The sequence below is a fragment of the Arvicola amphibius genome, chromosome 8, assembly GCF_903992535.2.
Source record: "Arvicola amphibius chromosome 8, mArvAmp1.2, whole genome shotgun sequence".
Classification (NCBI taxonomy): Eukaryota; Metazoa; Chordata; class Mammalia; order Rodentia; family Cricetidae; genus Arvicola; species Arvicola amphibius.
Window position 1 is genome coordinate 124202489 of NC_052054.1, and position 13802 is coordinate 124216290.

At 37.6% G+C, this 13802-nt stretch overlaps 1 protein-coding gene across 1 annotated transcript in view; it reads right to left on the bottom strand.

Moving 5' to 3' along the window:
- Cps1 (carbamoyl-phosphate synthase 1) overlaps nucleotides 1-13802 on the bottom strand; it is a 109380-nt gene that overhangs the window by 20905 nt on the left and 74673 nt on the right. Inside the window, exons 26-29 of the mRNA XM_038339217.2 lie at nucleotides 8068-8262; nucleotides 7573-7640; nucleotides 5883-5958; nucleotides 2079-2156 (exon numbers count right to left, since the gene is read on the bottom strand). Coding sequence (XP_038195145.1) covers nucleotides 2079-2156; nucleotides 5883-5958; nucleotides 7573-7640; nucleotides 8068-8262 — 417 coding nt within the window. The remainder of the gene's footprint in view (nucleotides 1-2078; nucleotides 2157-5882; nucleotides 5959-7572; nucleotides 7641-8067; nucleotides 8263-13802) is intronic.

Below are 13802 nucleotides of genomic sequence, written 5' to 3' on the forward strand. Positions count from 1 at the left end.
TCTGAAGCCTATAACTTCAATCACTTTTGTCTATATGTTAATAAGATATATTGTTCGGGAACTTATGAGGCTTAGTATGAGGAGAATAATTCCTTGGCTCTATAAGACTGTTATAAAGCACACAGATTTATTTACTCATCATATTTATAAATGGCTTAAATCAGAATGGCATTGAGTTTCCATTCTTCTGATGTGACTTTTGAGCTCTGGGACCTAGACAAGGCTTCGTGTCACTGGTTTCTAAAGAAAGGGGCCTAACAATGGTGTTTATCTACACAGGAGAATTGTAAAACAAAGACTGGATATGAATCAGCTCATGTGTGTGCATTTTTGTATGTATAAGTCTATATGGGAGAATATATGTGTGTTAATGTATGTGAGTATGGGTGTGTGAATGCATGGACTAACAAGTTTGTTAAAGAGAGAGAGAGTGAGTGTGTGTGTATGTGTGTGTGTGTTTGTGTGTGTGTGTGTGTGTGTGTTATCTAGGAATCTAGGAAACAGGAGTAATCATGAGCATCACAATAAACCTGAGTGTTATGCCCATTTCAGGGAATAAATTTTGAAATTGTGTGCGAAAAACTGAAACATTTTCAAAAGACAGATTGTGGGACAATGTACAATGGATTGCAGGTGAAAACTTAACACACATCCCAGAAATCTAGAGCAAATCCAAGCCAATGAGCCAGCTTGGGCTGCAGCAGCAGCACATACATGAACAAGAACACGCATATCCAGGTCAGTCCTCATCCTCCATTTCCATAGATGTACAATCACATTCCTCTTGCTTTTCATCTCTAGCTTCAAATATTAAAAGTGGAAAGAAAAAGAAATTTATTCTATGATCTAAAAGAGGAGATTAGGAATGAGAGGTCTAGGAAGGAAAAGATTATCTCAAGACAGATAATGTGTGAGACACTCTTCCGCAAACAAAAAGTAGACTCCACTATGTAACTAAGAGTTCTGGGGGTGTGGCTCAGGGGCAGAGCACATGCCTAGTGTCTTCAGGTCCTAGTATCCCTCCCAGTGCTGAATTAACAAGAAGGCAAAAACCATATGTAATCTTATAGGAACTTGTACCCTTAGTCAACAATGAGTTTAAAAAACCAGATGAACATCCTCTGAAGATGTTGCAGCAAAAATTCCTGTCCTTAAAGATAAAGAACTGGAAATAGTATCTTGGAATACTTCAAACAGGACTATAAGATTCTGTGGTTGGTAGAAACTATCATGAGTTTAAAAGAAAATAAGTAAACTCTATTCTGAACTGCTGATCTGTTAGGGGGAAAAGATTTGATATATTTGGCAGTGTTTTGAATTATTTGCAAAACAAAAGATGAAGGCCAATTTTTTACTTTATCCTTGAAGCAAATAAAATGACATGCCCTCTCTAAAACATAAAATATTACATTTCAAGATAAATCACAAATGCTTTGTTAAGGCAACGAGCAAATTCAAGCGAAGCACCCTTCCAGTTCCCTCTCTCCTTGAAGCCAGAGTCGTCACTGTTGCAGCCATTCCAGATGTGATGTGGTAAGCTAACTTTATGTTATTGTCCCGCCTACACAGTTCTCTGTGGTTGCCTTTAACCCAGTGAGAAGGAGCGGTGGGATAGTGGGAAATAAGAGAAGAAAAACCAGAGATTCAATTAGACATTTCGGAAAGCAAAGCATTCGGGTGTTTTTATAACACTCACTGAAACATGAAAGGAATGCCACAGACAAAAGAAAATGAGAATGAAAGATCTATTCAAAAAGAGTGATGAGTGTGGGAAGATAATTGATTCTGAATATCATCAAAGAGAAATGCTAACAGCTCAAAATTCAAGGAATGAGATATCCATGACACTCCCATTCATTCTTCAGAGACTTTGAGAGTTGCATTTTAGGGTTGGCTTTTGCTGTTGTTATTGTTAGGGAGGTGGGAGTGTTGTAGTGTTTGCTATAACAGAAATTGTTTTGATTGAACAGCTTCCCCACTATGTCCAGACATTAAGACTTTTAGAAACTGTGAATTCTAGCCTGTGATTGTTTCGAGGCGGGAAAATAAAGATAGGAAAAGTGAGAGAAAGTACAAACCCGTCCTTCTTTGCCAACTGCATCCATTTCCACTTCCCGGGCACCCTCGACAAACTTAGTCAGTACCACTGGGTGTTCCTGCCAACAACAAACAAAGAGCTCAAATTCCATGTATAATACCAGGTAGCTGTGTAGCTTGAGTAAATAACAAGGCAGTACTTGCAGAAAACTTAAGGCCAAACATACAACAGGCGCTCATTAGCTGGTCTGTTTTGTAAGAATAAGGTCATGGTCTGCTTACAGTGGGAGCAAATGTTTCTCCACAATGCTGAGGATTCAGCAATGTGAAAATGAATCCTGAAATCCCAAATGTCGGCTTCTGAGCCAGTTTGAGAGAAGAGTAGTCCATGGATGAGATAATTATAACGTCCTTCCTTTCTATCAGAACCATGAATGTACATCTCCTTATTCTGTACCTGTAGATTAGTGTTGGGTCAGGTTCTTTCTGTCCTTACTTCTTTTTGCAAATGCTACAACTTCCTAGTCAAAATGTGAATTAAATGTGTAAGAAATGAGAGTAAGCTTAAAGGAGAGTAATAACACTCAATTTTGTTTTGTTTTGTTTTTTCAGTTTGAAGATAAAATCCCTTGTCTGAAGTTGATAAGCCTTATCCTATTTTTAGAGGATGACAATGGCAACTGGATAGCAAGTCAAATCTATTTTTATTAAATTAACATGTGCTTCTTTTGGCAGTGCTCTGGACTGTTTTTCAAACTTGAATTGTAGCCGGGCAATGGTGGCACACGCCTTTAATATCAGCACTCGGGAGGCAGAGGCAGGCGGATCTCTGTGAGTTTGAGACCAGCCTGGTCTACAGAGCTAGTTCCAGGACAGGCTCCAAAGCCACAGAGAAACCCTGTCTCGAAAAAAAAAAAAAACTTGAATTGTTTTCCTAGTTTTCCTATACGCGGTGCCCAGGACAATGTTGAGATTCCCCTCCATACACAGACTGGCACTACTTCCTCTCAGCTAAATGAGAAGGATCCCTGATGATCTTGCCAATCTATGTGTCTCCTCCCCTGTGCTCTGGGATTCTGCATTCTGAACCACGTGTTGCATGCAACTGTCTCCATTGCTTATCTTCCCTGTGTGTCTGGCATCTTTTCTCCTCGGTATCGTCTTTCATGTTTCAGCTCTGCTTCAAAACACCTAGGCCAGGTGCTACTTTCTTGAAGATTTCTCTAAGCCCTTTCTGGCCACTATGCTATAATACATTGTCTTCTCCATGTGGTAAATTTAACATATCTCCTTGAACACTGTAAATAGAATTAAATTTTAAGATACATGATCCCCCATGTTACACTAAGCCCTGGAATGCTGGTACCCAGCTAGCGCCCGTCTTGGTTGCCCCTTTCTTCTGTACTTGCCGTCAGAGAATACCCCCATTTTCAGAGTCTCACTTTAAAGGATAAGCTATTAATTTCAAAGTCAATACTTATATCGCCATGTATACCCGTGTCTACCCATCCTTTTTCCTTTAAATTTTACCTTTCTAATCATGTGTGTGTGGGTGTGGATCTGTGTGCATATAATTTCCTGCTTTTGGAGAGCAGAGGTGATGGGTCCCTCTGAAACTTCACAACATGGAAACCAAATTCAAGTATTCGTTGAGCATTATATATAATCTTATCACTAAGCCATCTCCAGCCCCACTAACCCATCTCCTCATCCTGAGTTCTAAACACGCACAGCCCTCTGCCTCCACATAATCTCCATTTGAATTTCTCTCAGAGTGTCCCATTCAAATTGTCTGACGTGAACTACATCTCTTCCACAAACTGTCTCATTCTCGGCCGTTTCTCTGGGTCAGAAACTCTCGTCATTGTCATCACCTTCCAGCCTTACCCTCTGCCTGGGCACCGATTCCCTTCAGTGAATATCTGCAGCTTTATTATCCACGGTATTCCAGACCACTGCCCCCTCCATCGGAGCTGCTCGCGTAGCTCACTAACCCTTCTCCTTGAATTTGGTTTTCCTCTGTCGTGCATCCTTTCTGTACTGCAGCAGTACAGCCAGTGCCATATTTTATGTCGTAGATATGTAATAATATGCTTTATCAGTTTCTAGAAACCCTGTGGTAGTTCTCACATTCAAACTGTTAAGTATGCTGTCTCTTTCTTTCTACTCACACAACAGACTTCCTCAGACATTAGCTCTAAAATCCTTCCTCAGGAACTGAACATCATAATTTTTGTAGTCTCCCTCAAGATCCCACCTTTTCTCTATTGCAATGCTTGTATCTAATTATTATTATTATTTCATGTGTTGATGTTACAAAGAAAATATGTTACTGCAGTTACTGCGTGTGAGTGTATACGCAGAAATATGTGATATACATATTCCTATATATTCAAACTCATAGAGATAAATAAATACAGATGAATTATTTGATTGTCTTTTCATGAGTATATCCTTTGGTAGTTGAGAACAAAACATTATCTTTTAGCTACTATATATGAATGAGTAAACAAATAAAGGAACAATGTATAGCATTAACTTTACTCCATGTTGACTCGAATACCGTGGGTTCTGTTGTAGCATGACAGAGAGCCTTGAATAGAATATATCCCATAAGAAAATCTCTATTACAAAACTGTGACTCTGTGTGGGTTCATTTGACATGTTAACAGAAAATATAATTAATTCTTCTACTGAGTGGAAGTCCTTTGAGGCTAAAATGTTCCTGGCAGAGAAAAAAAGAAAGAACCTTATCCCATTCCTCTACTGGATGCAGTTGTTGGCCTTTCTAAAAAAAAAAAAAAAAAAGCACACAGCACGATCTTGGACAGAGATTGAAGTGTAAAAGTTAGTTACTGACCCATTACAGAGATGTCCTCCAGTAACTGACATCCATACCGACGTAAGTTCTAACCCCATCAATTTCCTCTCTTTGGACTGTACTTTTTCTCACTCATTATCTTTCTCCTCATTCTCCATAACCGAGCATCCCTGACGAACAGCTATCATACGAGAAAGGGGTCCGGGTCCTAATGTTCAGAGCAATCTATGCTCTTTTCCCACTTTGAAATGCCTCTGACTTCGTTCTTCAGCTCCCTTCAAATTCCACTTGCCTAACATCAAACTCTCCTCTGAATTGTTCTTTTTTTTAAAACCCCAACTAGCCTTTGAAAGCTTTTTAAAGGAAAACATTACTTTCATCCTCCGCGGTGCGAGGTCTGCAAATCAATAACCCTGCTGGGTAAATCTTAAATGGAGCACACTCAGGTAACGCCAAAGGAGGAAGTAAAAGCTTGGGGCAGTTAAGAAAGGTGTCTAAGTCACCACAAAATTATAAACATTTTTATTAACTCACAGATGCAGTGTGTTAGAACGGAAAAAGAAATCAATAGGTGAACAAGGGGACTGACTAATAAAGTCGCATGATTAAGACCAATCCCCAGGTGTGAGGATTAAAAGCCAAGAAAGCGTTCACCAAATAATGACAACTGGATAGTCCTGAGACTGGGAGTCCCTGCAATAACCTGACCAGCATGGAACTGACGAGAAGGATATGATACTTATTAAGCATCCAGCATGGGTACTCATCCATACACACCCCAGAATCTCCAGACAAATTAAACTGGGTGATCTGAGATGTACAAGTCTTCCATCTACTAATTCTAAGAATCTATCATCACCTAAAGACTTTTCTTCCTTTTCAGTTTTTCCTTCTCACATGTCAGAAACCAGTACATAGATAGAAGGAGAATGGAAGGTGGCCCTAGCAGCTTTGTGTGAAAACAATCTGCCTAGAAAACTAGGTACCAACTAGTGAGAGTCAGTGAGGGGGAATGGAACACTACCTGAGAGACTCGGGTGGCCTCCTCAAGAAATTTTTTCATCTCATCCTCAGAGAATACCACGTTCATGGCAGATCCACTGGGAAAGGTGAAGAGAAAAGCAAGTGAGTTTTTTTTACCATTTCAGAAGTAAAGTATATTACATTTGATTGAACAATTCCAAGCAATGTCTTGTTCCAATACAGTAGAATAAAAAAAGAGTTTTTCTTCTAAACTGAGTTTTATTCCATATAATCACAAGGTCAACAAATCAAAGTAAAAAGTCAAAAAACTTAGGTGTGAGCCCCCCAAAAATCTGGCTACTCCCAGCAATTGAATAGCCTCAGAATTTTACTGTCAGATTCGCAGCTCAGTACTGGTTCCAGGTAGATCTTAATGGTTAAGAGGATTCAGTCAAGAACATAATTTTTCTCACCCTGTTTCCTCAATGTTTGTTATCAACAGCTAATCTTAGCATATTAGCACTCTGCAAGGCAGGTCATTTTTTAGTCTCTATAACAATAGAACCAATTCTTGAGTAACATTTACAAAAATGATATGCAATCTCTGACAGAAATGTATTCAACTGTGTCCTTCCTTCTAAATACCTGAGAAATAATGCTATCTTAAGTAGATTTATTCTGTATTTTGACACATTCAAAATGAGATGAGAAAGTAAGAAAGAAGCATTGGAGTAAGGAAGAAAAATTACTTCCCTCTTCTTTTAAAAGGTAATATTTTCTTTATCTTTTCTAATTACTATAAAGCTCTGCATGAAGCAATTGCTTTATGGCTTGTTGGGGAAGGTGAAAACAATGAAATTGAGGGCTTACAGCACAGGAAAGTGGAAGACAGATATAACAGGCAATATTCAAAGACTTGCTTTCAGCCCTCTTTAAACACATCCCTGTTGTTTAAATTGAATTACATTAATTCTTCAAAGTAGTATTATTAGACTGGTTTACACAAAATGTCATTTCAATAAAAGGGCACGTTTCCTCTTCTTTTGAAATTTTTCATTATTTTAAAGGATCCCATTTCAAATTCCATTCACACTTCCAAATTGTGCACAGCAAATTGTGTTTCTCTTATTATCCCTTGTTCAGAGAAGTGATTCCTTACATGTGGTAACATCTGAAGAGACTACGTGATAATTCACAATGCCCCCTTTGATGATAGAACTTAGTTTCAGCGTTTAATATGAAAGATCCTCGCTGCCCATGTTCCTCGCCATCATAATTCAACTACTACAGAAATCTGAACTCAAAAACCAAAAAATTCAAAACAAAGACACTGTCCAAAGGAGCTGATGATAGTTCAAAAAAGTTATCACTTCTGACTACCAAAAAATAGATGATGCCAAAAGATCCTTGTTTGTGTTTTAATATTTTCTCCATAAAACCATCCCTCTTCTGTCTCGAAAAAACAAAAAAAAAACAAAAAAAAAAACAAAAACCATCCCTCTTTGGTTTGTCAAGGAAATGCTGTTAGCTGTGTTGTTGCTAGATGAGGATGGTAGTGTCTCCATTACCAGTCTCTGAAGAAAAGTTAAGCTGCAAAACTGAACATTGATCCTAAAACTTCATGTGTTGCTTTAGAGATTGTGGCTGGATTAACAAATTACTGCACATCAAACCGTAGTGTTCTTAGCATGCAGCATGCATTTCTGTAGCTCCCAGATTTTGAACCATTGTTCTGGGAAACAGTATATTACCTCAAAACATAAGAAGGTCTCAGTAAGCAGGGATAGCCCACAGAGTTTGCAAATTCCAGTGCTTCGTTCTAATTCATAGGGGAAAAAAACAACACAAAGGGTATGAATAGTTTAAAATATGCAATAAAAATGCAGACTTGTATCATTAGATCAAGGGGTAACCTAACTCTTTTTATTCCTCCTCTCAAAAGACTCCATTAAAATGTAAATTGGACACTGAGATACATAAAATTCCTAGTTTCTCATTCTAAATATCAAATCTAGTTCAAAAATAGTTTGAACTTCTTTTCATTGTCTGAATCTTAATGAGAATGCTGCTGTCTATTTATAATCAGCATTTAAGTGCAATCATGGAAACACAGCTACTTTACAGTAAATTCTCTAAGCACGGTGCACATTCCAGCTGCCCTCTAGTTAACTTTGCAAGTAGTTAACATTCAGGTTCGGACTCTTAAAAAGAGAACATTACAATGAGACTCTTATTCCTCTCCTTACCAATGTGTTAACAGCTTTCCAGGGAGCCTGGGCCACCTTTAGCTCATCCAAGACAGCTGAGAAGATGGAGCGGTCCTCAGCCCTATCGATCTGCAGAGGGCTTGTGCCCATGATCTTGACACCATTCTTGTATAAGGGGACTGCCAAGTTGTTTGGAATCTGGCCTCCGACTGATATGATGCAGCCATTACATGCCTGAAGGAGACAATTCACAGTATCAACCAGTGGAGTAACCTGAACAGGAATGGACGGCTGTGCTAATAATATCAACAGCATTTCCTTACTGCAATATTTATCACAATGCCAAGATTTCCATCCTGTTTACCAGGGCAGAAGAACATTAGATTTTAACACAATGGATAAATGTAACTTCTTTTGACTTTGCAGATATTTGCAGCCTAAAATCCATGGAAAAACTCCACAGAACTACATTTGAATATCACTTGAGACATTTACATGGACATTTTTAATCAAATGAATGAACTCTATCATATACTAGTCACTATAATCCAGGGGAACTAATAATCTACGATCATCCATGATTTCCTGGGATACTCTTGTCTTTCCCTAAATACTTATTTTCCAAGTTGCCTTTTACTCAGAGTTCTTTCAAAGTGCCCTGGAGAATAAAGTGCATACTCCTATCATCTAATACTTCCCAATATTACTCATCATTGGCCCTCCCAACACAGTGAGAATACTTTATTCATCAGCTACAACTATGTATGCTCCCATTATCAAATTCTGTACACCATCAATACCTCTCAGGTCACTGTTTTTATCCTTTTATTCCCTCAGTTATCTAACCTCTAACCAACTCTATGTTTATGTCCATCTATTTCTCACCTCCACTCTGACATCCTAAATATCATCTTTTCTTTGGCTGATACCTTGGCATCTCTTCCCTGTACTCAACAGAGCAACTGATATAGATAGAGATAGAGATAGAGATAGATAGAGATAGAGATAGAGATAGAGATAGAGATAGAGATAGATGGAGAGAGAGAGACATGGTCTTCAGTGAGCCTCAGTTTCTTTAGCTACACAATAGTGTTGGTAGCAATCATCCCATGAGGCTACTGTAAAGATCAACTAGACGTTTCAGAATGCACAGTTGAGGGCTAAGTAAAGAATAGTAGCTTCAATCTTATCTTTCTTTGAAAGTTGTTGATTTCTTGGAAAAATAGAAAGGAGTTTAATAAAAAAAATTAAATATTGATAAATTTATTCAAACCATTTTGCTCAACCTTAAAGTATACTTGAGTCAAAATGGATCCCATTTTTAATTTATTTTAAGGCCTTCACACATGAGAGCATGTTGGTTGAGCAAAGCTGACTTAGAACCACTTCACAGAAGACACCATCCTTCTCAATCTGTGAGTCACAACCCCTTTGGGAGTTGAATATCCCTTTCACAGGTGGTACATCTCAGATACTCTTCAAATTAGATATTTGCATAACAATACACAAAAATAGCAAAATTAATATTCTGAGGTAACAACAAAATAGTTGGATGGTTGTGGCTTTGTATCGTAAGGAATGGTATTAAAAAGTCGCAGCATCTGGAAAGCTGACACCAGTGTCTTAGATTGTCCCTAACTCTAAGTACAGGAATTGTAGATATCTACACAGACAGAATCCTGGCATTCCTCACAGGTTAGCCATCCTCATTTTCATGTAATATCCTGGAAAATAATACTCTAAAGTTAAGATTGTACCTCACATATTTATGCATTATTTAGTGCTGAAACAATCCAATAGGCTCTCCAAGTCCACTGCACTGAGGACTGGACCAAGACCATAAAGCATGTGAGACAAACACATTAGTTACACTTAGCTACCTCTCTAGCCTCTCGACTTCAGTTTCAGCTTCACTTCCTACATCAAAACCTAATTTCCCTAAGTTAAGGTAACATGAGGACATTTCTAAACATTATCAAAGCTACAATCAACCCAGAAATTTATTTTAAACCCCTAACAAATTTAAAGGAAATACTTCAAATTTATTTGAGAACATTTTAATTTCTTCTAACCATTAATCATTTTGGTCAGTACTGATTAAATGCTGTAATTCAGGCACAATGCAAGATGAGAAAATGTAACTTATTAATAGAAATAGTTTTTGCTTAATTAAAAATGGTCTTGATTCCTATAATTTCATGAGTTATCTCCAATTTACAAAATTATACTGTATATACCAATGAGAAATATTATGCCTTATATTTTGATACTTTTCATTTTAAATAACATATTACACTTAATGCAGAACATTGGCATCATATTTAACTACAACTAACCCAAATTCTAAAAATGAATTTTGTTTAAAATCTTTTTTATTCTATTGTACATTGTTCATTACTAATTAATGTTTGTAATTCATTCATTTAACTTTCATATTACAGAAGTACCATTGTCTAACTAGACCTATAATGCTAAAACTAATACAATTCAACCCTTGGACAGAGACATTTTTTATAAAGTACAGTCCAGCAAAGTATACATTGTGGAAGTGGGGGAAGTTATCCAAGGAAGACTCAAACTATTAGTGACATCAAAGGTATTTTCTTGTACTTTCAGATGAAATTGGGGTGCATGCAAGTATGAGTATGTGTGCATGTGCATGAGCATGTTCATGTGTGTGTCTTTGTGTTTGTGTGTTGAGCTTGAGTCTTTATATGTTGCTCAGGGTGGTCTTAACTTCATGGACTCAAATTATCTTTTCTACTTCATTTCTCTAAGTATCTGAGAGCACAGGTGCATACTAACATGCCCACTACACACACGCACACACACACACACACACACACACACACAAATGTTATTAACTGAATAAATATAAAAAGAATTGAGGAAAAAATCTTAAGTGGAGTTGAGATATGACTGAAAGCAGTGCTTTCATTTATGCTTTTCAAATAGAAATCTAGTGCAAAATAAAGAGACACATGAACTTAAGCCCAGATCTCTATGACTCCTGTTCATTGTAAGGATTTCAAATAATAATCTGCTTTATGCAAATAGATCTAGTAATGAGAAGCATGAAGGGTATTCTGGTCTCTATCAATAAAACAATTTCAAGTCAATTACTTCAAAATACTTTAAGGACAACTTTCCCCTTATGGGGGATGGTCTAAGCAAAGTTGGACACTAAGAAAGATGTCATCTAGCAAAGCTGTGTCAGTAGTGGGCCCTGGCATCTTCTTTCCTGGACCCTTGGCACTCACATTGTTGGTAGCAAGCAAACAAGTATACTATCAAAACTCAGATCTCTCCTCCAACAGAACCTTGACACATAATCAGAAGAATAAATGACTGATTCTCTTGGTCATCCTGTAGAACACATGCTTCTTTCCTGAAAAATGGGTGATAGACCCATGAGTAATGTCCACAGGTAAAGGACTATACTAGCAGAATAGCTTCTAAGAAAAAAAGTATTGAAGACTAATGGGAAGTGGATGTCAGAACTTCCCTCAAACCCTGTGGCAAAAGCTTCCTCAGTGACAGCCTGCTTTAGTCACTAAGCAGGTCACTTCTTAGTATTTGATTTTAGAAGTTCAGTTATGGTCCAAAACTAGACTAAGAGACCCACCATATTTGTTATTACCCCCATGTAACTATGCATTTCTGAGAGAGTCGTTTCCTTTAGAAATGGCTTAAATGTTACATTTATGAAAACTGTTAGACATGTTTTCAACTTTCTTTAAAAACGTGCTGTGGACTATGCTTCAATGTTCGGCATCTGGAGGTAAGATGAGGGCAATCTGCAGTGGAGATACACCCTTTGTCGGATGTGATAAAGCAACATTGAGGAGCCTGCAGTCAGGGCAACAATGTCATGAAAAGAAACACACATATGTACATCTTTGTATAGTTCCATAACACGCCCTATAGGATAACCTAAAGACACATCAGTGGAATGCTCATCATCTGTTATCCAACATGATATTATAGTCTTACATGGTGATACTTATTTTAGATGCCAATTTTAGATGAAGAGCCAATATATTTATTTCTAAAATTCTTCAGATACATTCAGAGTTTCATTAAAAGTCATGTATAAGTACATTTAAAAGTGGAATAGAAGTTTCTAATTATTCCTTAAATTGTTGCACAAGAAAATAGTTTAGAATTTACATGATGCTATTGCCTATGATGTTTTTGAATATTTTTAAGGAAGTATTTGATTTTTCATGACATATCATGGATCCAAGCTTTATTATTATTAATGCCTTGAAGATAGAATGTCTGAGCTGGCTAGTTTTTATGTCAACTTGACACAAGCTAGAGTCATTTTCAACAAGGAAACCTCAATTGAGAAAATTCCCCCAGCAGATTGGCCTGCAGGCAAACTTGTGACGTATTTTCTTGATTGATGATGGATGTGGTGGGCCCAGCCAAGAGTGGTGCTACCCATGGGTGGATGGTCCAGGATAGTGTAAGATAACAGACTGAACAAGCCATGAAGACCAAGCCAGTAAGTAGCACTCTTCCAAGGTCTCTGCATCAGTTCCTGAGCCCAGGTTCCTGCCTTGGGTTTCTGCTTTGACTTCCCTCAGTGATAACTGTTACCTGGAAAAACAAGGAGGAATATACGCTCCCCCTGCCACCAGCATGTTGTTTTCTGTTAGGATGTTTTATCCAAGCAATATAATCATAACTAAGACATATCTTTCCTTTCAGCATTGACGAAGTGCTGAAGAAACATTTACATAATGTACTTTTTTGACGGTTATCTATCTATCTGAGACTATAAAGGAGTCATATCAGTAAGAGAGCTAAAACATCTTCTACATCATAGATGAATGTCATTATATTGTATTTAGATGAGTAGGTCAGGCCTAAGCAGACACCTATGGCTATATATAGGTAGGTACTAAATATCTATTGTTCTTCATAAGCATAAAGTTATAACACACTACATTGCTATATTACCCACATTTCCACCTCACCTTTACAGTTCCCGTGTATGCTGTGCCTTCATCCTTTTATTATTCCTTAACTAAAAAATGGTTTATGCAATTTTTAAGAACCTCACACAAGACAGAGATTTTCTCAGTCAAAACTTGAATTCAATACTGTGGCTCTGATTCAGTGTATTTTTTCCCACTTATAGGGCTGTTCCTTTGTGGTGAGGAATTAACTAGAATGGTATCAAAGGCCCAACTATTGGATCTCACTATGGAATTTTCCAAAAGCTATTTATATAATTATAATATAACCTGCTCTACCAACTTAACAGTAACCTTAAATCGCTAGTCCATGGAGAATAACACTCAATAATATTGACATGAGGATAAGTCAATGACTGCAAGAGAAAGTCTTACAGGAACCAGAATCATTTGGAATAGACTCACTGATCTCAAAACTGAAGGGTAGTAACGATGATTTCATCTGATTGCGTAAGGAGCGAACTGGTCACAGCTGGTCTGTCTCCTCTGAAAACTGTACATCATTTATTGTAGGTAGAGATGACCTCTGAAATCATTTCTAAAAATATTTACGGAGACCCCTTTTTGCTGGTTAATGTGTCACTGGCACGTGTGACCAAGCAAAGTTTTCACTACAGTTGGAATGAATGCAAACTAAGTGGGGAATGTTCCCTACAAATGATCATTCTGTGCCAAGACCTCAGAAATAAAAGCCAGGGCAATTATTTTCCTCAGAGTCTCACTGCAAGGTTAGGCTATGGAGGAAATCGGTGATGTTTCCTGAGAAAAGTTACAATATAAATATACACA